This window comes from Hyperoodon ampullatus (assembly GCF_949752795.1).
Source record: "Hyperoodon ampullatus genome assembly, chromosome: 4".
Classification (NCBI taxonomy): Eukaryota; Metazoa; Chordata; class Mammalia; order Artiodactyla; family Ziphiidae; genus Hyperoodon; species Hyperoodon ampullatus.
The window spans coordinates 16,989,147-17,017,056 of NC_136917.1; the positions used below are offsets into that span (position 1 = coordinate 16,989,147).

Sequence of the window (27,910 nt, forward strand, 5' to 3'; positions counted from 1 at the left end):
GTAGGTGGAATGATACTGGCTCTGTAGCCAGACGGATCTTGATTCAAGTCCTGCTATGGTCTTCAGACAGCCGTTTTTATGACCCTTTCTCCAGTCTATGTAAGAAGCTGGAAATGCTGATCTTCGAGGCTGAAAATTAAAGTAGCAGTCCACCAGATCCCCCTGATTTTAGGAGTCATGTGGGTTGCTAAAATAGTCTCCACCTCTTGCCTGGAGATTCTGTGATACAGTACGTCTGAAGAGAGAACTCTTCAGGTCTTGTGTGCATCTGTATTTTTCATATGGCCCTTGTATGATGCTTATGACTAGGTAAGTTTGGGAAATTGTGGATTAGGATGTATACATACACAGAGCACATAAAATAGAGCAGGTGCCCAAAACATGGTGGCTATGTTAGCACACTGAACCGTATGTCTAGGGAGCATAACAAGTAGGTCAACTAGCAAGGGCTGTGGTTTATTTTTCTAATTTGAGGTTTTGTCTTCATTCTCGAACAACACATGTTTCAGGGCCCCAAATTTGCATAAAAGTCAGATTTCAAACTAGATTATATTTGTAGTAGGATGACATCTGATGCCTGGTCTGGGCCCTAGGCTCCAGCCATTACACTCACCATGAAACTTATATTTCCTAAGAGTTAGATTTGGTTTCTTTTCAGCAACTTTGTTCAATACAAGTGATAGATAAGAGCTTTGAGAGCTGTAATCTCCCCCAAGTCACACCAGGCTTTCTATCATCAGCCATGTGAATAATAGTGCATGATCAAGAGTGGGAATTTGGGGCTTCCCTGGTGGCACAGTGGTGGAGAGCCCACCTGCCGATGCAGGGGACACGGGTTCGTACCCCGGTCTGGGAAGATCCCACATGCCGTGGAGTGGCTGGGCCCCTGAGCCATGGCCGCTGAGCCTGCGCGTCCGGAGCCTGTGCTCCACAACAGGAGAGGCCACAACAGTGAGAGGCCCGCGTAACGCAAAAAAAAAAAAAAAAAAAAAAGAGTGGGAATTTGACATCAACTGAGAGCTCTAATCCCAGCTCAGCCCCTAGCTGTGTGACCCTGGGCAAATGGCCAAACCTCTCTGGGCCCCATACCTACCTCTGGGACTTCCCTGGTGGCGCAGTGGTTAAGAATCTGCCTGCCAACGTAGGGGACACGGGTTTGAGCCCTGGTCTGGGAAGATCCCACATGCTGCAGCGCAACTAAGCCCATGCGCCACAACTACTGAGCCTGCGCTCTAGAGCCTGTGAGCCACAACTACTGAGCCCGTGTGCCACAAATACTGAAGCCTGCGCGCCTAGAGCCCGTGCTCCGCAGCAAGAGAAGCCACCGCAATGAGAAACCCGTGCACTGCAATGAAGAGTAGCCCCCGCTCGCCACAACTAGAGAAAGACGGCGTGCAGCAGTGAAGACCCAACGCAGCCAAAAATAAGTAAACAAATTTATTAAGAAGAAAGAAGGAAGGAAGGAAGGAAGGAAGGAAGGAAGGAAGGAAGGAAGGAAGGAGAAAGAGAAAGAAAGAGAAAGAGGAAAGAAAGAAAGAAAAAGAGAAAGGAAGAGAAAGAAAGGAAGAGAAGAGTACCTACTTCACAGAGTTGTCAGACTTACTACTTGAGATACTGCGTGTAAAGCACAGAGAACTCAGCAAATGTTAGCTATTGTCTTTCCGAGGAGATTGGCAGTGCGTTTGTCTGAAGGAGAAGAGGGAAAAGTTTTTCTCCACGGAGTTTGGGTAAATGCTGGTTCTTGAACAAAGGGGGAGGGTTTAAAGGCAGCAGTATCGCGTTTGGGCTGCTACAGGAAATGGAGACTGCAGAATGCCAGCTGGGTGGGCCTGCTTATCAAGGTTTTGGCCTGGGGGTTTTTAGCTTGTTTCCTGGAATGAGTTTGAATTAAGCAGTTTCCTACTGACCTTTTCATCAAATTTGCAGATGTCCATTTACTTGAGTGAGTCCCCTTGTGCTATTTTGGGAAGACTCCAAACTTTTAAACTTCACATAACTGATTCTGAATGTCTGCTTTCATAGTGCACTTGGGTTGAGATGTTCAGCTACAGAGGTTTCCATGTGAGTTGGGTAGGCAAATAAGTAACCACATCTTCTGGGAACCCGGCAGAACTGTACTAACCAAGAGTCGTTCGTACTCTGCTGATGCTACAGACTGAGCAGTTCCAATCTGGTAATGGCTTGGGTCTTTGTTCATTGTTCTTTTTTTTTTTTTTTTTTTGGCGTTATGCGGGCCTCTCACTGTTGCGGCCTCTCCCGCTGCGGAGCACAGGCTCCGGACGCGCAGGCCAAGCGGCCATGGCTCACGGGCCCACTCCGCGGCATGTGGGATCCTCCCGGACCGGGGCACGATCCCACGTCCCCTGCATCGGCAGGCGGACTCTCAACCACTGTGCCACCAGGGAAGCCCTGTTCATTGTTCTTTTAAATTAGTTTTTTTTTTTTGAGAAGTAATACTTATATATATAGTACAACATAAAAAGGTACAAAACGGGCTTCCCTGGTGGCACAGTGGTTAAGAATCCGCCTGCCAATGCAGGGGACACGGGTTCAAGCCCTGGTCCGGGAGGATCCCACATGCCACGGAGCAACTAGGCCCGTGTGCCACAACTGCTGAGCCTGCACTCTAGAGCCCACAAGCCACCACTACTGGATCCCACGTGCCTAGAGCCCATGCTCTGCAGCAGGAGAAGCCACGGCAATGAGGTGCTCGTGCACCGCAACGAAGAGTAGCCCCCGCTCGCTGCAACTGGAGAAGGCCCACACTCAGCAACGGAGCCCCAATAATAAATAAATAAATTTAAAAAAAAAAGGTACAAAAGGTATACAGTGAAAAGTAAGTTTCCTGGGAATTCCCTGGTGGTCCAGTGGTTAGGACTCCGCACTTCCATTGCAGGGGGCATGGGTTCAATCCTTGGTCAAGGATGGTTGGGGAACTAAGACTAAGATCCCACAAGCCGCTCAGCATGGCCAAAAAAAGAAAAAAAAGTTAAGTTTCCTTGTCATGCTGACTCTCAGTCACTAAGCTCTCCCCAGAAGCAGTCACTGTTTCCAGTCTTTTGTATCCTTCTAGAAATATTCTGTGCATATATGATTGGGTTTTTACTCAAAGTTTGATCCGTAAAGAAGTCTTCATGAGAACAGCAGGTCATCCAAATTTAAATAACTATATGAGGTTGATGTATTGCCTGAACACCATAATTACAATATAAACATGCACCAGTAATAAATAAAATATTCTTTGTCCACCAGAAATAATTAAATCAACCACATCCTAGCCTATCCCTAGTAGGAGGGCAGCTAATTCTGCAACAGGTTTTTTGTTTTTCTTTTTTGCGGTACACAGGCCTCTCACTGCTGTGGCCTCTCCCGTTGCAGAGCACAGGCTCCAGACGCGCAGGCTCAGTGGCCATGGCTCACAGGCCCAGCCGCTCTGCAGCATGTGGGATCTTCCCGGACCAGGGCACGAACCCGTGTCCCCTGCATTGAGCAGGCGGACTCTCAACCACTGCGCCACCAGGGGAGCCCTGCAACAGGTTTTTAAAGGTCTCCTCTTAGGCCATAGATGTCTCTATCTTGTTAAGTAGTGTATAATTTAAGGTTTTTTTGTTTTTTGTTTTGGTTGACTTACTATTTGAAATAGGAGAGGTAGCGTGGCTTAGTGGGAAGAACAGGAGCTACAAAGACCTACATTCAGATGCCAGTTTTGTCGCTTAAAACAGCTAGACTTTGGGCAAGTTACGAATCTGAGCTTCTCTTTCTTAATATGTAAAATGGATTTAATAACATCTATATTAGGTGTTGTGAGCACTGAATGAGACAGGTAATTCAAAGTACCTTGTTTAGTGACTGGCACGTGGCCATCGAGAAATGGTAGCTGCAATTATCAGTGGTGTCTGCCGGCAGTCCATGTTCCCTACATATGTGCAGAGCAAACAAGTAGTGAATTATGCTGGAATTTGAGCTTCTCCACTAACTTCCAACGTTCTCAATCAACTTGGAAAGGAGCTTTATGACTCCGTGGCTTTGTAACCCTGCATGCCTGTTTAGGGGTTCCTTGGGGTTTGCGCTGTAGTGTTTTATAGTCTACTCTTGTTTATTTCATCCTACTGAAGTTGCCTCCCAGAATTTTCCTCTAATTTAAAAATTATTGAGGACCCAAAGACCTTACTTATGAGGGTTATATCTATTGATATAATTTACCATATTAGACATTAAAATTTTAAGATTTATTTTAAAATCATTAAAAAAATAATAAACCCAAAACATGTTAACAGAAATAACATTTTTTTTTTTTTTTTTTTTTTTTTTTTTTCGGTATGTGGGCCTCTCACTGTTGTGGCCTCTCCCGTTGCGGAGCACAGGCTCCGGACGCGCAGGCCCAACGGCCATGGCTCACGGGCCCAGCCGCTCCGCGGCATGTGGGATCCTCCCAGACTGGGGCACGAACCCATGTCCCCTGCATCGGCAGGCGGACTCTCAACCACTGCGCCACCAGGGAAGCCCAGAAATAACATTTTTAAGGAAAATAACTATCTTTTCCAATACAAAACAAAAAAATGTTGCAAAAAAAGTGACATTGTGTTACATTTTTTCAAAATTCCTTAATGTCTGGTTTAGTAGAAGGCAAATGGATTCTTACGATGCTTCTGCATTCAGTCTGTTGCAATATGATGTTTTGGAAGAAAAGGAAGCAAAGGAAGAAAATTCAACCTCACACAGATTGGTAGTTAGAAAAGAGAGGACTTGGTGGACCCCTTGGGAGAGTCTCAGGGACTCCCCAGCAGTCCTGGGACCGCTGCCCAAAGTCTGGTTTATTTCCTGCAGGAGACTTTAAATGCCTTGAAAGCAGAGAATATTTCTTCATTCAGAGGGTCACTGAATCCTAGTTCCTGGCCTTCTCCACAGTTTTCACTTGGAACATGTGATAAAATGTTTTGGACAGACTGACTGATAGAGGGAGCTATTGGCCAATACTAGCCCACAAATATAATACCAAGATTAAAGATTTTTCTCTTTCACAGAGGCTGAAACAGATTTCGACAGAACTGGTGTCTGAGCAGGCACATCCCTGTGCTCCCCAACATCTGCTTCTCAGAGAGGCTGCCAAGAAGGCAAGGCAAAAGTTAGACTTACCAAGATCAACTTAAAAATATCTGCATTTATTTTAAAAAGGGGAAAAAAATTTACAAAAGCCAAAAAAGTGGAAGCAACCCAACTATCCAACCACGGATGAATGGAGAAACAAAATGTGGTATATACATACAGTTGAATATTATTCATCCTTAAAAAGGATGTAAATTCTGATACATGCTACAACATGGATGAATCTAGAGGACATTATGCTAAGTGAAATAAGCCAGTCACAGAAAGACAAATGTTCTATGATTCCACTTATATCAGGTATCTTGAGTAGTCAAGCTTATAGAAACAGAAAGTAGGATGGTGGTTGCCAGGGGCGGGGGAAGGAGAGAATGGGGATTTGTTTAGTGGGTATGAAAATGTTCTGGAGATCAGGTGCACAAGTGAATACTTAACACTGTTGGACTGTACACTTAAAAATGGTAAAGAAGATAAGTTTTATGTTATGTATATTTATTTTGCCACGATTAGAAATAAGTTTTTAAAAAAAGAAATGGGAAGAAAGAGCAAACTGTTTTCTCTAATTTAGTTCTGGCTGATTTCACCCTTTCTTAACTATTCAATTCAGTTGTACAAGTGTTTATTGAGCACATTCTACGTATAAAGTGCTTCTAAGGAACAAAGATCAGTTAAGCAGTGCCCATAATCAAGGAGTTTGCCCTCTAGTAGAGGGTTGGTTAATTTATACACACAAACAAGTAGAAGGCTACAAGACATGCAATAACAGAATGAAATAGGTCTTGGTGAAGGTGATGCCTGGACTGGAACTTAAGGACAATAGAATTTCTGTTGAGACTGAGTTGTTGCGGGGGGCAGGATGAGCACAAAGGAGACCAACTAGTTTCCTGCCTTGTCCTTCAGGTAAAGGCTTGGAATTGTGTTTCAAGAGATATTAAAGATCTTTGGTCCAATTTCTCATTTAATCCAGGAATCCATTCTAGTTGAATGAAGAAAGAAATCAGGAGGCAATTCCAGGTAAGGAAATGTGACTATTGCAGGGAAACCATGGTCCAGGGTAAAGCACATTGGATTGGTTTATAGATTTGCTTTCCATCTTGCTTCTGCCTGAGAGCTCTGTCAACCTCTCTGAGAATTGGGTTCCTCTGTTCCAAGGTTGTCACATACTACAATGAACATAAGTGAAAATCCTTGGCAAGCATTTGAAACTCCATGTTACCTTCTCCTTAGTACTCTGGCTAATTTCTACTCCTCTTTCAAGGCTCAGCTCAGGACTGGCTGGGATGGAAAAGTTGTGCACTATGGTCCTCTCTGCCTTCACACTGCATTGAGTGGCCTGCTCACAAGTCCATCTCACCAGCCTGTGAACTCCCTGAGGGGAGGCGGTGTCTGTTTGATTTCTGTAACCCCCAAACTTGGCACAGTGCACAAGTCATTCAGTAGGTAAGTAGCTAAGAGCACTGGGCTTGAAAATCACACCGTCAGAGGTTAAATCCTGGCTCTGCCACTTAGTAGCTATGTGACTCTGGCCAAGATCCTTAACCTCCTCCCTGGGCCTCAGTTTCTTCAACGGCAAAGTGGGGATAATAATGAAAACGACTTCATAGACTGTCGTGAGGTGTTCAAAACAAACTCAAGCACTTAAAGCTCATGGCCCAGTGCCTGGCACACAGGAATTCTGAACAGAAACTTACTATTAAGTTCTTTATATGTTTGTTGCCTAAGAAGATAAAGCTGTAAATACCTACACTCTTTTCCTAAAAGGGTCACCTTCGTATCAGAAAACTTTGCTGAGCCCCTGGTGACTTACCCCTACCTCTGGGGCTCTGGGGTGACTGATGTCCCTCCAAGGAGCAGGAGCCCCAAGACCGGCCGGGGGAGGGCGGGGCTCTGTCTCCCGGTCCCCGGCGGGGCGGAGTCCGGCGCGAGGTCACGTGGGGTGCGGGAGGCCGGTCTTTGCGCGCGCAGGTCACGCGGCCGGTGTTGACACTTCCGGGTGGGACCACAGTGAGGCGGCGGGGCAGGGGCTGGCACCTCCCGCAGCAACCATGGCGTATACCGGCCTCACCGTGCCTCTCATCGTGATGAGCGTGTTCTGGGGCTTCGTCGGCTTTCTGGTGCCCTGGTTCATCCCTAAGGGTCCCAACCGGGGGTAAGTGCGCCAGGCCTGCCTGGGGAGGGACGCGCGGTGAGGACCCGCAGAGCCGGGCGGGGGAGGGGGCGATTCCGCACCGGTCGGAGACCTTGCCCGGGTGATCCTGCCCTCCAGTCAGGCCCCGACCCCCGTGCAGCCCCCCGACTTCCTTATCGCAGCAGCCTCAGTGTCTCCCGGCCTGAGCGTGAGGAGGGTGACTTCCGGCGGACCCTCCTTGGGAAGGAGTTGTAGGGGAATTTTTTCTCATCACGTCTCTGTGTGGGGAGGGTGCAGTCGGAAATGGGTTTATACCGACTCAAGGAGAAGTTGGGGTTCGTCCCTAGACGGCTGTCGCCCCTTTAGCCCTGCCGTCCACCCAAATGAGGCCTCGTTTGCCTAACCTTTAAAGGAACGGATCAAATAAATAAAACAGAAATTGATCTCTCTGCCTCACAGACTGTCGCAGTTGCACAGGACAAGCTTGTGCAACAACGTTGAGCCCAGGCCTTGCATCTAGTGGGCGCCAGGATCTAGCTGGGGCTTGATCTAGAGCGAGATTAATTATCAAAGAGTCGGAGGTATTGTTTAGAAACCCCTGCGTCATACCTTTCCAAGGGCTCTTCAGCCCTTGTAGATGAGTGTAACAAGCTCTTAGAATGATTGGTTAAGAAAGACTTTTTTCCCCCAGACTTCTGTGTTAAATAGAGCTTTATCTGTTTTGTAAGTAAACTTTTTTTTTTTTTTTTTTGTAGTATGAAACAGAGTCTTATCTTCAAAAGGGCTTTGAAACACACTCTTTCTGGTTCCTCTTTGCCTTTTAGTCATTTTTTCTCAGCGGCAAGATCATGTGGGGTGAAACTTAGACTGAAGTCACAGATTTGGGGGAACACCATCTCTTGTTTTATTCTTTGAAACAAATTGATGGCTTCACGGTGCTCTGCATGCAGAGTAGGCATTCAGTAAAGAGTTATTGAGTGGATAAGTCTATTGCCTTTATTAAAGGAAAGAAAATGCTATTACTTCCTTAATGTTTTGTGACCTGAACCCCTTTTGCTCTCTGGAATAAACTGTGTTAGACCTGTTACTTCCGTCGAGCTTACAAGTAAATCATAATTTGTTTAAAAAGGAAAAATGGTAGATGAATTTCTATCATTTCGTTGTATTAGGTTCCTCTTTCCCACCCCACCCCTAGCATCAGTTATATAGGGTCATCTTTCCAGCCTGTAATAGATGATTTAGAGTGTCAGAATTCTGGGGTTATTAAAACAATTTGTATTAACCAAATTTAATTCCTTGGACTTGTTTCTCCTATTGGAATTAGAGAACAACATAGTACTCCTTTGTTGTGTTTCTGTCTTCAGCTGTTTCATTACCCACTGTCTGCCTTTCCAGCCTTCATACTCAGAAAGCATTTATTAATGTTCTGGTAGTGTTGACCACTCCTTTCTTGAAGACCCCCATCTGGGGCCCACCAGGCCCAGCCTTGGGTCTTGATGCCACTGTTGTTACCCAGGGTAATGAAACGCCTCCAGTGGTCCATGGGCTACTCAGTTTCTAGCCCTAGTGTCACTATTCAGGTTTGACCTGCTAGTGATATGTTATCTGGATCTAATTCATAGCCTCCACCTCAGTCCTTGTATTTCCTGCTCTTGGCAGGATTGAGCAGGTCTTAAAACACTAGGTGTCTCCTAGGAGTTACTGTATTACACTTTGAGAAACACTGCTCCCAGCTGGATGATCCCTATGACCTTGGATAGTTTAGTTAACTTTTCCATGTTGCTGTTTCCTCATTGTAAAATGGAAATGTTAGTACTGAATTAGTATTAGTTCCCCTTTACCTTCTGAAAAGACTGCAGGTGATTTTTTTTTTTTTTAAGTACACGAAGGAGCTGAATTGATTCAAGGACTATGGTGAATTTTTAACATGGGAGAGCATTTCTGATTTGAAGGATTAAAAACATCTTCATTAAGGAGATAAGTAAAGATGCTGTGTGAGAAGGGAAGAAAGGAGACTTTGCTGTTAAATCCTCTTCTCTGAGACCCCTGCACATCAGAATGCAGAAACCTGGGTGATTAGGAGGTTTTCAGGACCTCATGAAGCTGGGGGAAAAAGGGAGCAAAAGGGAAAAAACTCTTCTGGATCTATGCATAACCTAAAGCAAGCCTCTTACTCTCATCTTTTCTACAACTGAAAGAGGACTGGATAAAATGAAGTCTGTACCTGGAGTACTGGTTCCTGACCATTCCTATTTTCATGATTTCCCATTCTCCTCTTTAGGAATCCACAGATTCTCTAAAAGCTTCAGATTTTTTCACAGTGGCTCCCTTAGCAGTAGTTGTGGGGGAGGGAATGGGGACAGAGCACAGGGATTAGTGTTACAGTTCAGTCAGCTCCAATTTTTTCAGACATAACATTTTTGAACATTCAGAAAAGTAGAGTAGCACAGGTGTTGTATAACACCACCTAGATTCAATAATGCTAACATATTCATATTTGCTTTATATTTGCTTTGTCTGTGAATCCAGGTGTGCATGCATACATACATAATTTTGCTGAATCATTTGAAGATAAATTGCAGTCATCATGACACTTCACCCCTAAGCTCTTCAGCAGGCAATAACTTAGAGGAAGCACATTAGGAACTGATATTTTAATGAAGCACATTAGGAACTGATATCTTAATTAAAAATTTGTTTTTCTTTTCTTCTTGGCTGCTTTGCGCCGCGCGGCTTGCAGGATCTTAGTTCCCTGACCAGGGGTCGAACCCGCACAGTGGAAGCGTGGAGTCCTAGTCACTGGACCACCAGGGAATTCCCATGAGGGAGTGTTTGATATTGAACTATTAATCACATAGTACAAAGGGGCCTCAGCTGTTTCCGTTCTCTGAGTTGGTCTTTTGGGGAAGAGAAAGACTGAGGGAGGGATTCCAGGTTGGGGCAGGGGAATGGAAGAAGATGAGCAGAAGCTTGGGATGGAGAATAATAAACATGATATGCAACCCCCAATATCTATGTATATATGTACTGTAAGGTACATGTTTTGAAGAATGTGCCTTCAGGATATATCCAGAGTCTGACCAGTTCTCACTACAGGCACTGCTACCAGACTGGTCCATTGGTGCAATTCCCCACTAACTGGTTTTTCTGCTTTTCCTTTTGCTTTCTCTTCCCTAGTCTATTTCCACCCTGCAGAGAGATCCTATTAGAATTTGGGTCAGATTTTGTCAGTCCTCTCCTCAGATCCCTCCAAAATAGCTTCCCTTTTCCTTTCAGAGGCTACCAGATACCTCTGACCTCACTTCCTACCAGGCTGTCCTTGCTCAGCTCAGCCACACTGGCCTCTGGCCTCTTTGAATGCCTGATACCCTCTCACCAGGAACCTTTGCTTTGCTAAACTTCAGGGGTTTTCATCCCTTTTGTTCACTCCTCTCTCCCCAGAGTCTGGTGCATACAAGTCACTCTGAATCTGTCGAATGAATGAATGGACAAGCCAATGTATTAACCACAGAAAATACATGCACACACACAGAATTTCTAAAGGATGAGTTAAACATAATATATATAGGAGTTCAGATATCTGCTCCCTGCCTTCTAGGAGATAGTCTTTCTTACTCTATGGGGTGTGGAGACCCCCTCTTTGGAAATCACGCCTGTGGATGATGGGGGGGTGGGCATTGAAAGGTGATAAGCTGCAGAGTGATGTCATGAAAGGAATATTTTAGAAAGATGAACCCAAGGTGATTGTAGGAATGAATGGGTAGAATGAAAGGGAAGGAAGACAGTGGTGAATCTGCCAGCAGTTAGCCAGGTAAACCTGGTCAATTTTGAGTTTAACGATGGGAATAGAAAGGAAAGAAATGCACATAAGGAGAGCCTCTCCAAAGGACTAACCCACAGCATTTGGTGACTGAAGGTGCAGGGGAGGAATGAGTAAAGAGATGGCAGATTGCAGGGGTGGGTCAGATGGGTGGAAATGGCAGAGCTTCTCTGCAGCAGGAGATTTAGATTGGGAAAGAGAAATGGGAAAAGAATATCATGAATTCAATTTTTTATTTTTTAATTTATTTTTATTTTTTGGCTGTGTTGGGTCTTCGTTTCTGTGCGTGGGCTTTCTCTAGTTGCGGCGAGCGGGGGCCACTCTTTATCGCGGTGCGCGGGCCTCTCACTGTCGCGGCCTCTTGTTGCGGAGCACAGGCTCCAGATGCGCAGGCTCAGTAGTTGTGGCTCACGGGCCTAGTTGCTCCGTGGCATGTGGGATCTCCCCAGACCAGGGCTCGAACCCGTGTCCCCTGCATTGGCAGGAGGACTCTCAACCACTGCGCCACCAGGGAAGCCCATGAATTCAATTTTTTAAACGTTGAAATTCAGCTGATCAGAGATCCAGGTTTAACTATTTTTCAGACAGGAATGGAGATGGGGAGAGGTCAAGGCTAGAAAGTCATATTTTGGTAACAGGGAAGAGCTAAATCGGACTCCACGTTGGATCTGTTTCTTTGACTTTAACCTTTGCTTTTCATTGCTTTAGTTATTATAATCATACGTAATGGCCTGCCTCAGGGAACCCTGTCCCTCTGCTAGTCCTGCTCACCTGTGAATGGCTGCAAAAAAGAAGAAACTAACACATCCCCTCCCGGAGGCTGGTCACTCCAGGAGATGTTTTGCAAGACTGATGGCCCTTTTACTTTACTTCCTCACTGCCTCTCCCTCTCTGATTCTATAAAAGAAACTGGCATCCAGACCCAGAGAAGATGGTTTTTCGGAGACACCAGTCTGCCATCTTCTCGGTCTGCCGGCTTTCCCAATAAAGTCGTATCCCTTGCCTCAACACCTCGTCTGCGATTCATTGGCCTGTCGTGCGGCGAGCAGAGCGAGCTTGGACTCAGTAACATTTTTAGCAGTATAGTGTCATTTCATTGCAGAGAATATTACCAAATAGGGCAGTTACTTGGATGTCAAAGCTAATTATCACTACAGCCTTTTGTGTTCAGTTTCAGATGGGTTTGGATTAGGCCCCTAAACTGTGGCATCAGTACACATTCCCTTAAATACAAATGTTAATGACTTCCGTAGAATTCTGCTGTGTGCACCCCAGGGCACCCTGTTGTCTCTGGTGTTTAAACAGATTCAGATGCATTTTCCTGGTTGTGCAATCCTTGCCAGGTTTGATCACCTGGGAAGGGAACTTAAACCTCCTGCAAAGTCTGCATGGTTCGCTAGTTATCTAATGCTTGCACTTTTTTTTTTTCTCCAGAGTTATCATCACCATGTTGGTGACCTGTTCCGTTTGCTGCTATCTCTTGTAAGTAGTTTTTTCCTAAAACAATAAGCAGTTATTCCTGGTATTTATCATATGTGTGAATAAAAGTTAAATAAGTGGAGCATGATTGTCATGAAACTTTACGTTTTTGTTTCACTGGGGCTTGTTCCTGGTGTAACACCTAGAAATAGTATCCTAAGGTTGACAAGAACACTTTTCCTATGTTCAGTATATTTACCTGAGAACTGTACAGATGCTCAGTTCTTCTGGCAATACAAGTGTAATTTATTTGGCACAAATTTCAATCATACAATTAGCCAGAAATTGTCATCGTACTGCTTTATATTTTACTACTGTGAAGTATTTGAGCCTACTCATTTCACTTAAATATCTCACTATGAAGCCAATAAAGCCATTCTTTATTATTTATTTATTTATTTTTGTCTGCGTTGGGTCTTCATTGCTGTGCGTGGGCTTTCTCTAGTTGTGGCGAGTCGGGGCTTCTCTTGTTGCAGAGCACGGGCTCTAGGCGTGTGGGCTTCCGTAGTTGTGGTACATGGGCTCAGTAGTTGTGGCTCATGGGCTGTAGAGCGCAGGCTCAGTAGTTGTGGTGCACGGGCTTAGTTGCTCCGCGGCATGTGGGATCTTCCTGAACCAGGGCTCGAACCCATGTCCCCTGCATTGGCAGGCGGATTCTTAACCACTGCGCCACCAGGGAAGTCCCGCCATTCTTTATTATAACTTTTGTTTTATCTCATGAATAGAAGTTGAGCTAGAATTGTGATTGAGTAGAGTAAGGGTAATTTTTTTTTTAATTAATTAATTTATTTTTGCTGTGTTGGGTCTTCGTTTCTGTGTGAGGGCTTTCTCTAGTTGTGGCAAGCGGGGGCCACTCTTCATCGCGATGCACGGGCCTCTCACTATCACGGCCTCTCTTATTGTGGAGCACAGGCTCCGGACGCGCAGGCTCATTAGTTGTGGCTCACGGGCCTAGTTGCTCCGCGGCATGTGGGATCCCCCCAGACCAGGGCTCGAACCTGTGTCCCCTGCATTAGCAGGCAGATTCTCAACCACTGCGCCACCAGGGAAGCCCCTAAGGGTAATTTTTTTAAAGAATTCATTATACACTGTATCAAAGTATGTTAATAATTGGCATCTGTTCGAATAGATTATATAAACTTGAGTGAAAGCTTTAGGATATGTGAGGTCATTTCTCAACATATATTTTTGGAATACTGTTAAAAATGGCAAAACTGCATTTGAACTATTATTTTTTTTAATTGATTAATTAATTTATTTTTGGCTGCATTGGGTCTTCATTACTGCACGGGTTTTCTCTAGTTGTGGTGAGCGGGGACTTCTCTTGTTGCAGAGCACAGGCTCTAGGCACGCAGGCCTCAGTAGTTGTGGCTCATGGGCTCTAGAGTGCAGGCTCAGTAGTTGTGGTGCACAGGCTTAGTTGCTCCGTGGCATGTGGGATCTTCCTGGACCAGGGCTCAAACCCGTGTCCCCTGCATTGGCAGGTGGATTCTTAACCACTGTGCTGCCAAGGAAGTCCCAGTTGAACTAGTCTTTTCTTTTTTTTTTTAATTGAGATATATTTCACATACCATAGAATTTATCCTTTTAGGGATTGCTTGTTAAGAGTTTAGAACCAGCAATTCTCTTTTCTTAAAGAGAGCTTGCTAGCTTCCTGAGACTTCCTTATATGGAAAGTATTGGTGATGGCCAACTCTTGCTTAGTGCCCACATGTGGTAGGAAGCAGCATTCTAATCCTGTGATGAAAGGCCGTGGCTCTGAATCTATGAATTTCTTGTATCCTGGGACTTCTTTTTTTTTTTTCTTTTTTTTTTTTTTTTGCAATACGTGGGCCTCTCACTGTTGTGGCCTCTCCCGTTGCGGAGCACAGGCTCCGGATGCGCAGGCTCAGCAGCCATGGCTCACGGGCCCAGCCGCTCCGCGGCATGTGGGATCTTCCCGGACCGGGGCACGAACCCGTGTCCCCTGCTTTGGCAGGCGGACTCTCAACCACTGCACCACCAGGGAAGCCCCTATCCTGGGACTTTTGCACTAAGGTTCTTCAAAGAGGTTTGTGGGTATGAGCCAATTCTGGTTGTTGGCATAGATCAAAATCTGCCCCTTCGGTCACTTGCTTCAGTGCAACTTGAAGTGTTTAAAGCTGAATCATATAGCACTACAGAAGTTCGGCTAAATGATGATGATGTTGTTTGACTGCCTTGATACGAGTGCTTATGTGATGAGACTTTATGCGGTTGGCTCATTTAGTCTTTTCGTTTTAGTTATTCTAGGTAAAAAAGAGGCCTTTTCAGGTCATAGCTCAGCCACCAGAATGGAAGTCTGACAGGTAGCGAATAGAGGGCATTCTTATCCTAGCTGTGTTTAGCTCTAAAGAGTAAATGAGAAGAAGTACATGCATCATCAAGAATTCCTTGTTTAAGTAGGGGTGACTGAGTACCAGCCTATCCTACCGAATCTCCTCTAGAAATTCCAGCAAGGGAGCTCTTAATCAATCCAGGAGCCAAGGAGTGGTCCTGTAATTGAAAAAGCCTTTGTTTTCATTCCTTTGATCTCTGCTGCATGAGCAGTAAGGTTAGTGGTGGGGTCTTAAAAAAAAAAAAGACAAAATTATTGAGCAGAGAAATGACTTGAGATTAAACCAAGATGAGGTTAAAATGTTTTGTGACTTTCTGGTCCTCCATCGTCTTTGAAATCTGGTTAATTTTCCTGTTATCCTCTTTTTTTTTAAGTGTTTTTTTTTAAAAATAAATTTATTTATTTATTTATGGCTGTGTTGGGTCTTCGTTGCTGTGTGCGGGCTTTCTCTAGTTGCGGTGAGCGGGGGCTACTCTTCGTTGCGGTGCACGGGCTTCTCATTATCATGGCTTCTCTTGTTGCAGAGCACGGGCTCTAGGCATGCGGGCTTCAGTAGTTGTGGCTTGCGGGCTCTAGAGCGCAGATTCAGTAGTCGCGGCACGTGGGCTTAGTTGCTCCGCGGCATGTGGGATCTTCCCGGACCAGGGCTCAAACCCGTGTCCCCTACATTGGCAGGCGGATTCTTAACCACTGCTCCACCAGGGAAGCCCCTGATACTGTCTTTAAAACAGGCAGAAGACCTGTCAGTCTCATGCCTCCTATCTTCATTTTCAAGTATAAAATAAAATAATTGGACTTGGTTGGAAATTATGTCACTTTGAGTCTTAGTGACTTAGTTGAGGACAGTCTGTGAGCCCTTACCTCTTGCTGTCTAGCTTTTTTCCTTTGTCCCAATGTGCTGGTGACTGCTCTATTGACAGTGGGTCAGTACTGTCATCGATGTATTAATAAAGTTAGTTAGTACACAGTGTTCCAACATTAAATGCTTCTGGAGGCCATTTTATGGGGAAATGAGCTGGGTGGTATAGACTTTATGCAATTGTTTTTTTCTTTTGTTTCTTTGAAACCTGATAATATATCCTATTTAGCAAAATATCTGCCTGAAGCATACAGGTGGAATTCAAGTCCCAACTATTTTACCTACCTTATTCCACAAAGAGGTGGGATTTCTGTAACAAATTTAATTTGAAATTCAAAGGACACTTTACTGTTTGGCACTAGTACATATAGTTTCTTGAAAATACCTCATTTGCAATTAAGACACCACCAAAGAAACTAGATTTCCTAAACAAAGTCATGTTTTGAAATACATTCATAGACTTTTGAATTGCCTTCTCTTTGTGGCATTTTTTCCCTCCTTCCAGTTTGTTCTAGTTCAAGGTTAGATTCCGCCAGCCAAACCTTGTTTGAGCTCTGAATAAATCAGGATCCCTGCCAGTACAACCAGCTTGTGTTGCTAGTTCAGCAGAGTAAAGTCTGAATGCTCTACATCTGGTTTCCTCTTAAGGCACAAGATCACTTTTGTTTCTTAAGCATACAGGCCTTTTAGTTACTATTCTATACTTTCTCTTGGTCTTTGGTTAGTTGTTAATGTCGGGTTATGTTGTAGCTTACCCAGAGTTACAAAACTCATATCCTAGGGGTAAATTAGAAATTTAGTGTTGTATTGTGAAGGTACAATTGCTTCTTGGAAAACATGCTGTATCTTTAGCACTTGACTAATTGTAAATCTTACCAGCAGAGTGATATAGGAAAAGAAATGTTGACTAGGAGACCAGGAGACCTTGGTTCTGCTAGACTGAATAATATTTGGCCTGATTATGTTGTAGTGTGGTTTGGTGAATTTTTAAATAAGATGCTGTATGTGAAAACTTATAACAAAGGATAAGAAAAATGTAGTATTATCAGTGATTTTTAAAAATAAATTATTTTAATTCAAAGAACTATATGTTACTTGTAAGCACAGTTTGCTTACATTGCCTTTGTAGCATTTATTTTATTGGGCCTTATTAGAGTTCATTCACTCAACTTATTTATTGTTGATAATAATATATACTAATAGTACTATAATGAACCTACTGTGTGCCAGGCACTGTATATATAGCAGAAATATTCTGCCTTCTCTCTTTTTAAATAAATTTATTTATATTTTTAATTTATTTTTGGCTGCATTGGATCTTCGTTGCTGCGCGTGGGTTCTCTCTAGTTGTGGTGAGCAGGGGGCTACTCTTCGTTGCGGTGCACAGGCTTCTCATTGAGGTGGTTTCTCTTGTGGTGGAGTGTGGGCTCTAGGCACGCAGGCTTCAGTAGTCGCTGCACACGGGCTCAGTAGTTGTGGCTCGCGGGCTCAGTAGTTGTGGTGTACGGGCTTAGTTGCTCTGCGGCATGTGGGATCTTCCCAGACCAGAGCTCTAACCCGTGTCCCCTGCATTGGTAGGCGGATTCTAAACCACAGTGCCACCAGGGAAGTCCCCTCCCTGCCCTCTTTAGGGAGGGAAGACAGACAGCAAAGAGAGAGCCAGTGAAGCTGCCAGTCACTTCCCAAAGAGGTTTCCTCATCTACTCATTCCCCCAAACCCCTACTCTGTGACCCCCAAACGAGTCCCCCTCACTCACTTCTCCAGCCCCCTAATACTGCCCATCACACAGGACCTGCACAGCCTGCAGACACTTTGCCCTACGTGTCCAGGAATTGGCAGATCCACAGTTGAGCCCAGCCTTGCTTTGGTCCTGGCTCTAGAGCCAGTTTGGGGACATGACATGATTACCTCCCAGGGCCAGGGTTCTTCACTTTGGTTTCCCACCAAGTACCCACAGCTAGTCAGTTTGTAGAATGTTCTTTACTATAGAATGCTTTGGTTTGTTTTTTAAACTTTCTGTTTTTGGACTTTTAAAACTTACTGTATGCTCTCTACAAAAGTAGAATAATGTAATGAACGAACCTTCACGTGCCTGTCATCCATGTTGAAAAATTATCAACTCATATGGCCAATCTTGTTACATCCCCACACACTTTCCCGTTCCACCCCAGATTTGTTTGAAGCAAATCCCAGACATCAGTTTATCTGTAAATATTTCAATATATGTATACCTCTAAAAGGTAATCATTCTTTTTTCAAGTATAGTCCCAAACCATTATCACACAAAAAAAGTTCATTCCTTTATATCATCAAATATCATTTAAATTTCTCTAGTTGTCTCATATACTTTATTTATATATTTATTTTACAGTTTGTTTGAATGAAGATGCTCATAAAGACCCTGCACTGCGATTAGCAGATGTGTCTTTCAAGTCTCTCTTTATTGGTTTCTTCTCCCAATCTCTTTTTTTTCCTGGCATATTTTAATAGAAGAAACCCCAGATTGTTTGCCCTATAGTTTTCCAGAGCCTGTTCCTTATTAACTGCCTGCCCATGGTGTCATTTAACATAATCCTCTTTCTTCTGTATTTCCTGTAAGTTGGTAGTCATACTTAGGGGCTAGATCACATTCAGGTTCAATTTTTTGTTAAGTCTGTTTTGTAAATGGTGTTGATATTTTCATCAGGGGTACATCACGTCTGATTTTTCTTTGGGTTGTTGGCATCACTGATGATGTTCTATTTCTATAACTTCTTATTTATTCATTAGCTAGAATATGTCCATAAAGATTTACTTCATCAACGATTTTGTTATTCAAATAACTGAAAAACAGTTCACAAAGAAAAGCTAGGATATATGTGTGCTGTTCTCTCTGCTTACCTGTTTCAAAATAATAAATTGTTTCCTTTGCATCTTCCAGTGGTGAATAATGATTTTTGTTTTGTGTTAGTATCATTATGATCTGATATAATTAAACATATTTGATGTATTTCAATCCAGGATAATTAATATCCCTTTGGTGTTCAAATTGTCTCACCTTTGGCCAGTAGAAGCACCTGTATATGACCTTCTGTTAGCTGGTTGGTGGGTTCTGTCTTCACCTCCAGCTTTGAAGCTCCTTCAGACAGGACATGTGTTTGGCATAGGTGAAATGTCTGTCTTATCTCTCCATAGGTTGGTAATTTTTGTGTGTCTCTCTCCTGTCTTGTTTGGTGATGTCTGCTAATAAAAGGAAATAGTGGCATCAGTCCTGGAAAACAGTGGGTAACTAAAATTCAGTTTGTTCCTGAGATATGAAGTCCTCCTGCCCTTGCTCCTTTCAGCTTGGAACTCAGGTGGATAGCCAGAGGAAGCCATGTTCTGTTTTAGCTAATTTGCTTGTTGCCTTCGTGGGTTTTTTTGTTTGTATCTCTCGTTTATAGTTGTCTGTTTGTTCCACAACTTTGTTACCCATCTTCCCCTAGAATTCAACCAGTAAGCATTTCATAGAATACCTACTCTGTGCCAGTTCCTGGGTTTATGATACAGAACCACGTCCCTGCCCTCCTAGAGGTGACAGTCCAGTGAGGGGAGTCAGACAAGCAGGTTAACAACAGCAGCAGCAAAACTGTTCTTGATTTGTAACAGACAAAGTAAGAAGGTGCTTTAAGGAGCCAAACAGGGTACTGTGGGGCTTCCCTGGTGGCGCAGTGGTTGCGAGTCCGCCTGCCGATGCAGGGGACGCGGGTTCGTGCCCCGGTCTGGGAGGGTCCCACATGCCGCGGAGCGGCTGGGCTCGTGGGCCATGGCCGCTGGGCCTGCGCGTCCGGAGCCTGTGCTCCGCGGCGGGAGAGGCCACAGCAGTGAGAAGCCCGCGTACCGCAAAAAACAAAAACAAACAAACAAACAGGGTACTGTGATAGAGAACAGTGAAGGGGTGGGAGGGAGGGAGGGTTTATTGAGAGCGCTCACAGAAAGCCTGTTGGAGGAGAAGTCAGCCATGGGGGCAGCTGGAGGCAGGGTCTTCTGCAAACACGAAGGCACTGAGAGGTAAGGAGCTTGGAATGTTCTGGGAGGGTAGTGTGATGGGGTTTAATAGTGAGGTGAGGGGGCTTCCCTGGTGGTGCAGTGGTTGAGAGTCCGCCTGCTGATGCAGGGGACATGGGTTCGTGCCCCGGTCCGAGAAGATCCCTCATGCCGCGGAGCAGCTGGGCCCATGAGCCATGGCCGTTGAGCCTGCGCGTCCAGAGCCTGTGCTCCGCAACGGGAGAGGCCACAACAGTGAGAGGCCCACGTACCGAAAAAAAAAAAAATAGTGAGGCGAGGAGTGGTAGGTTTGGGATTTAGGTGAGGGCCAGGTCATGTAGGATTTTATGGGCTTGGGGTTTAGGTTTTATTTTAAGTGGATAGGAAATCTTTTCAGATTTTAAATAACGGAGTGATTTGGTCGGACAACCACTTTGGCTGCTCTGTGGAGAGTAGACTGCTTGGAGGCCCGAGTGGAGGCAGGGTCACAAGTTAGGAGGTTACAGCATTCATTCAGGTGAGGAATCTTTGTGGTTTGGTCTGAGGTGGTGATAGTGAAGATAAAAGGGGTGCACAGATTTGAGAACTAATTTGGGAGTAGAATTTATTGGTCCTGTAGATGGAGGAGGTGAGAGGAATCAGCGATGGGTCCTTGGTTTCTAGATTGGGCCATTTACCAAGATGGTGAAGACTTGGGACAGGACAAATTTCAAAACAAAACTTCAGTTGAGGTCGTGTGAAGATTGAGATGCCTGTGAGCCTTCTAAGAAATATCAGATAGGAAACTGGATATAAGAAGAGAGATTGGAGACCATACGAGTGCATGTAATTGCCTAAGACAGTGGTTTTCGATGAGGCTGGCATCCAGTAGGTAGAGGCCAGGGATGCTGCTGAACATCCTACACTGCACAGTGCAGCCCTCCTCCCCCCAGTGCAGAATTATGCAGCCCCAGATGTCAGTAGTGCTAAGGTGGAGAAACCTGACCAAAGGGAAGGGATGGCGAGAGAAGAGAAGAGAGGTTAGGGCCAAACCTGAGGAATGCCAACATTTAGGTGTTGTAGAGATGAGGAAGAGCCAGCAAAGGGCAAACTCAAGCCTTCTCTGTCAAATAAGGGGGAGTGACTGGGACAAATGAGAGGGTAGTAAAGTCAGTAGGCACGCATACCCAAGCAGAAGGCAGTTCTTCATGAGAGTGGGAGAGAATTGTCTGCAGGCAGCAGAGGGAGCAAAGAAGTTATTGACTCCATTGCCAAAGCCTGAGCTGTCTGTTGTAAGAATAAGCAGCCTTCTCAGCTTGAGAGACCCTCAGGGGGGAGCCCGGCTTCAGTGATGCTGGAGTTGGGGAAGTGCGAGAGTAGAAGGTATGAGTGGCAGATCACTGACCAAGTTACAGAGAACACAGTGCAAGGGTTTGGGAGAAACGAAAGGGAGCGAAGTTGGATCGAGTGTTGAGAAGAGCAGTCTGGGAATGGGATTTGGGTCATATTAGATGGTCCTGGGAGGTCTGGAAATTTTTTTTCTGGCAAAAATTGAGGTGAACAAAGATATGAGACCTGTTGAACTTCTTCTTATCATTTATCTTATTAAGCAAGGACTTGGACCTAAAGGCTTTCCGCTATAGTCTGACCTTGGGCAGGGTTCGACAGTTAGGCAAGACTGCTTCCAAGGGCCACAGGCACTAAAATGGTGGGGTTAAGCTTTGTTTTTGTTGCTGTTGTTTTGTTTTGTTTTCCCAATACAGATATCTAGTGGTCGCTGTGCCATTTGTTGAAAAGACTTTCCCTTCTCCATTAAATTGCTTTGGCATCTTTGTTCAAAATGGTTTGACCATATATGTATGAGTCCGTTTACAGACTGTCTATTCTGTTCATTGATCTGTTTGTCCAGCCTTATGATAATACCACACTCTTTTGATTACTATAGCTTTAAATTGAACTCAGGAAATGTAAGTCCTCTGTTTGTTCTTCAAGTTTATTTTGGCTATTCTAAAATAGCCATATACATTTTAGAATCAACTTGTCAGTTTCAACAACAACAAAGAAACCTATTGAGATTTTAATTGGGGTTGTGTTGAATCTGTAGATCAGTTTGGAGAGAGCAAACAATATTGAGTCTTCTGTTAATGAACATGGTATATCTCTTCATTTATTTCAGTTCTCTTTTCTTTTTTTCCTTCTCCTTACTTTGGGTTTAATTTGCTCTTTTTTCTAGCCTGTTAAAGTGGAAACTAAGAGCATTGATTTAAACTTCCCTTTTTTAAAAAAAATTTATTTATTTGGTTGTGCCTGGTCTTAGTTGTGGCAGGCGGGCTCCTTAGTTGCAGCTCGTGGGCTCCTTAGTTGTGTCATGGTAACTCTTAGTTGTGGCATGTGAACTCTTAGTTGTGGCATGCATGTGGGATTTCGTTCCCTGACCAGGGATCAGACCCGGGCCCCCTACATTGGGAGCACGGAGTCTTAACCACTGTGCCACTAAGGAAGTCCCTCCTTCTTTTTATTATTTTTATTCTTATTTCATTTTTGTTTTATTTTTATTTTTTTTTAATTAAATTAATTTAATTTTTTGGCTGCATTGGGTCTTCATTGCTGTGTGTGGGCTTTTCTCTCTAGTTGTGGCAAGCGGGGGCTACTCTTCGTTGTGGTGCGGTGGCTTCTCGTTGCGGAGCACAGGCTCTAGGCACATGGGCTTCAGTAGTTGCAGCACGTGGGCTCAGTAGTTGCGGCACACAGGCCCTAGAGCTTGCAGGCTTCAGTAGTTGTGGTGTGTGGGCCCAGTAGTTGTGGCTCGCGGGCTCTAGAGCACAGGCTCAGTAGTTGTGGTGCATGGGCTTAGTTGTTCCATGTCATGTGGGATCTTCCCAGACCAGGGATTGAACCCATATCCCCTGCATTGGCAGGCAGATTCTTAACCACTGCGCCACCAGGGAAGTCCGTCCCTCCTTCTTTTTAAATGTAAGTGTTTAATACCATAAAATTCCCTTTAAGCATCACTTTACCTAGACCCTACAAATTTTGATGATGCTGTATTTTCATTTTCAGAATTGTGGTGTTTAATTTCCACATATTTGGCACCTTTCTGGATATCTTATCAGAAGGTATATTATGTAAGATTTCAGTCTTTTGAAATTGGGACATATTTTATGGCCCAGCATATGGTCTTATCTTGATAACCATTCCATGTGCACTTGAAAAGAATGTGTATTCTCCAGTTGTTGGGTAGAGTGTTCTGTAAACATCAGGTCAAGGTAGTTCGAATCTTCTTTGTCCTTACTGATTTTTCTTGGTCTGCTTTTATTAATTACTGAGAGAGGGTGTTAAAATCACCAGCTATGATTGTGGATTTTTCTATTTCTCTTCTTAAAAGAAAGAGCCTTTTTTTACTTCATATGTTTTGAAGCTCTGTTATTAGAAGCATGCATATATATGATTGTCATGTCTTCTTGATGAATTGACATTTCTGTCTTATATTAATAAGATATCAATCTTTATCCTTGGTAATACTCCTTAACTCAGTTTTTACTTTGATCAATAACCATACCACCTTTCCTATGCTCACTGTATCTGTGTCTTTGTATTTAGAATGTGCCTTTTTGAAGACAGTAGGTGGCTTGTTTTTACTTTTTTATCCATTCTGACTGTCTTTGCCTTTTGCCAAATGGATATTCCTTATACAATTAATGTAACTATTGATATAGCTAGGTTTGGGTTCACTATTTTGTTAATTGTTTTCTGTTTGTCTCAACTCTTTTTTGTTCCTGTGTCCTTTTATGCCTTTCTTTAGGTTAATTGAATATTTTGAGTATTCTGTTTTAATTCCTCCAATGGCATTTAGCTATACTTTTGTATTTTTCTTTTTTTCCTTTATTTTTTGTATTTTTCTTTTTTAATGTTGCTCTAGAGATTACAACATGCATTCTTAACTTTTCACAATCTATTTAGAGTTAATATTGAACCATTTCAGGTAAAATGTAACAGTCTTGCAACAATGTGATTCCATTTACTCCCCATCCTTGTGCTATTATCATATATTTTACATCTTTATATGTTGTAAAACCCTTACTACAGTGCTACAATTTTTAAAGAATCATATGTCTTATAAAGAAATTAAGAGAAAAAAGTCTTTTGTATTTGCCCACATATTTATCATTTTTAAAATTTGCCATTTCTTTTTGTAGATTGGAGTTTCCAGCCTGAAGAACGTCCTTTAGTATTTGTTACAGGATAGGTCTGACTACAAATTCCCTCAGTTTTGTTTGTCTGAAAATGTCTTTATTTCACTTTCATTTTTGAAGGATTTTTTTCTGGGCTGACAAGATTTTTTTTTTCTTTCTTTCAGACAACTTTAAAGGTGCTCTTCCATTATCTTCTGGCCTCCATTGTTTCTGTTGAGGACTCGGCTGTAATTTGAATAATTGTTCTTTATGCATTCTTTGTCTTCTGGATGTTATCAAGATTTTCACTTTATCTTTGCTTTTCAGCATAGTTTTACTGTGATGTGCATAGGTGTGGTTTTCTTTGAATTTATTCTGATTGGGTTTGCTGAGCTATTGGATCTTTAAGTTAATGTTTTCCACCAAATTTGAGAAAATTTCAGCCTATAGTCTACTTTTTTTTCTTTTTGCTCTATTCATTCTCCTTCTGAGACTACAGTTCCACCTATGTTAGACTGTTTGGTGTTTTTTTTCCAATATTTTTTCCCTTTTCTTCAGATTGGATAGGTTCTGTTTTTCTCATCAGGTTCACTATTTCTGTCATCTCCAATCTTCTGGTAAACCCATCCAAATATTTTTCAGTTCATATGTTATACTTTTTAGTTCTAGAATTTCCATTTGGTTCTTTTTTAAAGTTTTAACTTATTTTCTGAGATTCCCAATCTGTTCATTCTTTATAGCCAATTTTTCTTTTAAGTCTATAATGCTGTTTTGTTTTGAGTTTGTTTTAGATCAATAAACACCTTTATTACATGAGCTAACATAGGAAAGAGGAGGATTTCTTTGCTTTTCTGGGCCTTGATTTTCCTCAGAACTCCAGCTCCTTGCCCTCTAGTACATAGCCATTTGCAGACCACACCTACTTTAGAGACATTACCTTTTAACTGCATCATCTGTGTCATTTTGGACTCAGCTTCTGTTGATTCCTCTGTCCTTGATTGTTGATTACATTTCTTGGGTTTTTTGCATGTGTGTTTTTTACTAAATGCTAGATATTGTAGATGATAGACATTCTGGATTCTACTTTGTTCCTCTGAAAAACGTTAAATTTTTTCTAACAAACAGTTAAATTATTAATTGATCACCTTAAACCTGTGGAGGGTTGGTTTTACACTTTGTTGGGCGGATCTATTTCAGTTTTTGCCCTTAGAGTGAGTTCTCCATTAAGATGTGGCCCTTCTGAGGTTTCAGTGGAAAGTCTGAGGTGTTTACCAAAGCCCCTCTAACTTCAGACTCCCTCTTTCGCTGTTGTACGCAGCAGTGGAAATCTCTGCTCTGTTTTTTCGGCCTTCTGGGTGTTTTCCACCACTCCTTGGCATTTGCATTCATGGTTCAGGGATGAGCCAAGGAGTTAAGGGGAATTTATACACAGGTTTTGGGGCTCCCCTTTGTGACACATCTTTTTGTGTGGTTTCCCCTCTTAATTTCTAACTGCTCTCGCAGCTCTGAACTTCATCTGTTGATACCTCAAGCCAATAAGACTGCAGGGTTTTGCTTGAGCTTCACACGGACTGGACAGTGTCCTCAGGGGAAATGCTGTATAAAGCTTCCTTCCTTCTTTCAAGGATTGAATCCCTTCTAGTCTCTACCTGCTTTGGACACTCTTTAGTACCATCAGTTAGTTGTTTTTCATATTTTGTTCAGAGTTTATAATTGCCATCTATAGACTGAGTCTGATACAAGCTACTCTGCTATTACCAGAACCAGAACTTTACCTGTTGACTTTTTTTATTTTCAGGTATTATATTTTTCATTTCTATAGGAGTTCTTTTTGCTGCTTTTATAGTTTTGTTTTCCCTCCCTCCCTATCCCCTCCTTCCCCCTCTCCCTCCCTTTCCTCCTTCTTTCTTTCTCCCTGCACGTGTTTTAAGTGAATCTTATTTCTTAAAACATAGTAGACAGTTTATTTTTAGTGCATATCTGTGCATAATTCCATTTTCTGAAGTCCCTTTAGGTTTGTGTCTGCTCTTTTCTGTCTCTCACTCATGGTGTCTTGTTTCCATATCCATTTAGTTACATTTGACTGCCATCTGTCCATTTTCCCCATAGTGTTCTTTTGGTTTTTTTCTTTTGACTGTGCCACACGGCTTGCAGGATCTTAGTTCCCTTACCAGGAATTGAACCTGGGCCCTCGGCAATGAAAGTGCAGAGTCATAATCACTGGACCACCAGGGAATTCTCTGTTTTCCTTATAGTTTTATATGTATGACTTATTTGGGGCTTATTATGAGGGTGGGCTCTTCCAGAAAGTATTTACATTGCTTCTGCCAGGCGCCTAAGGCCATCACGAGTGTGGCATTAAATTAAGTAAAATTCTTGGTATGTTCTTTTTTAAAACCATGTAGTTGGCAAGCCTTCATGAAGACCAGTTCTCAGTGGCAGTGTTTTTCTCCTTCCTTCTTGGTGTTTGTATTTGAGACAGTTGATTTTCCTAGCATTCCACTTAAGGGGGTTGTTTGATTTTTCCTTATCTTGAGACAGAACCCTTTGAGGTCTTAGCTTTTTTGGGGTGTGTGGGTGAAACTTTCATTAGACTTTCTACCTTCAATGGGCCCTGGGCTTTATCTACTGTTTTTCATGCCCTGTGATGTCTGAAAATAAAAGCTGAAGTTAATCTGGTTTAGTGTATGCTCTCAAAGTATGGAACGCAACCTGTAGTCACTTAATTTTCCTTTCTGGGTACTTGGCCTTCACTTAGTTTTTTGGTCTGAGACTTGCTTACATTTCTCTCATGTATTCATGTAAAATATTTGGATGTCTTGATTGTTAATAGTGGAAAGGAAATCTAGGTACCTGGCCCAGCATATTATTATCTACTATATTAAAAGGTTTATTTTTCTTACTCTGACCATACAATCTTTTCATTTATAATTTGGCAGATAAGAGAATTTGAACTGAAAGGCCTAGTATAGAAAGTATGGAGAAAAGAAAGGAAAAGATAATTCAACTTTAGAGCTGGCAAAAATAGGGCATATTCCTATTTTTGTATTGTAGTAGTGAAAGGGCCATAGCAGAGATACAGTTGGCATCAGGTTAATGGAAAGTAAGTTTATGCCTTCTCATCTGGAGCTTAGGGTCCTCTTCCAAACTCCCATGGCTATGGCAGAATTAAGCTCCTTGTGGTTGTAGGACTGAGGTCCCATTTCCTTGGCTTGGGTATTAGTTGGGGGCTGCTCTCAGCTCCTAGATGACACTCACATTCCTTGCCATGTAGCTCCTCCATCTTCAAAGCTAGCAAGAGAGAATCTTCCTTTGTGTCAAATCCTCCTCATCCTGTAGCTGTCTGGGTCCAATAAGGAGGTGGCAACCACACAGTAGGTTCAACACAGGAAGTTTAATGTAATTATTTACTATGGCAGAAGAGTAACTATAAGATAGAAGGAAACTCCATATGGTATCCTAGGGTTCAGGGAGAGTACCCAAGCAAGGACAAACTTGGAAAGAATTCAGACCTTGTTGGAGAAGGTGTAGTTCAGCCGACCAGATAGCAGAGAAGTTCATTAGTTTGGCCAGGCTGGAGTTGGTCTGGAGTTGCTGGGCAAGCAGTTGGCCACCCTCTGAGTGCAGGTAGCAGAGCAGGCTGGAGAGATCAGTGGCCTGGGTGTGTAGTGGGAATTCTTGTGCCAGTGTGAGCAGGAGGACTTCAAAGCATGTAGGCCAAGCAGGGGCTCTGATTTTCATGTCGAGAGGGCTGCAGAGAGGTTATTTCCAGGCCAAGTCTCTAGATCAAAGAGCAGCCGTGTTCTGGGCCAGAGCCTGTGCAGATTCCACCAAATGTCCTCATACCCACTCCCCCAACTTCTAGCCCATGCTGTGTCCCTCCAGCTACCTCTGCTGAGAAAGCTTAACATCATGCTTACTTTAAAGGAGAAAAAGGGATTCAGTTTTTTATTACAGAGCACATATTAAAGGGTGCGTTGCAAGATGGTTGGCAATGAATTAATAAGT

At 43.3% G+C, this 27,910-nt stretch overlaps 1 protein-coding gene across 1 annotated transcript in view; it reads left to right on the forward strand.

Moving 5' to 3' along the window:
* Nucleotides 1-7,118: 7,118 nt before the first annotated feature.
* The window catches only part of ATP6V0E1 (ATPase H+ transporting V0 subunit e1), a 36,033-nt gene continuing 15,241 nt past the window's right edge, over nt 7,119-27,910 (forward strand). Inside the window, exons 1-2 of the mRNA XM_079703363.1 lie at nt 7,119-7,252; nt 12,486-12,533. Coding sequence (XP_079559489.1) covers nt 7,149-7,252; nt 12,486-12,533 — 152 coding nt within the window. The 5' untranslated portion in view covers nt 7,119-7,148. The remainder of the gene's footprint in view (nt 7,253-12,485; nt 12,534-27,910) is intronic.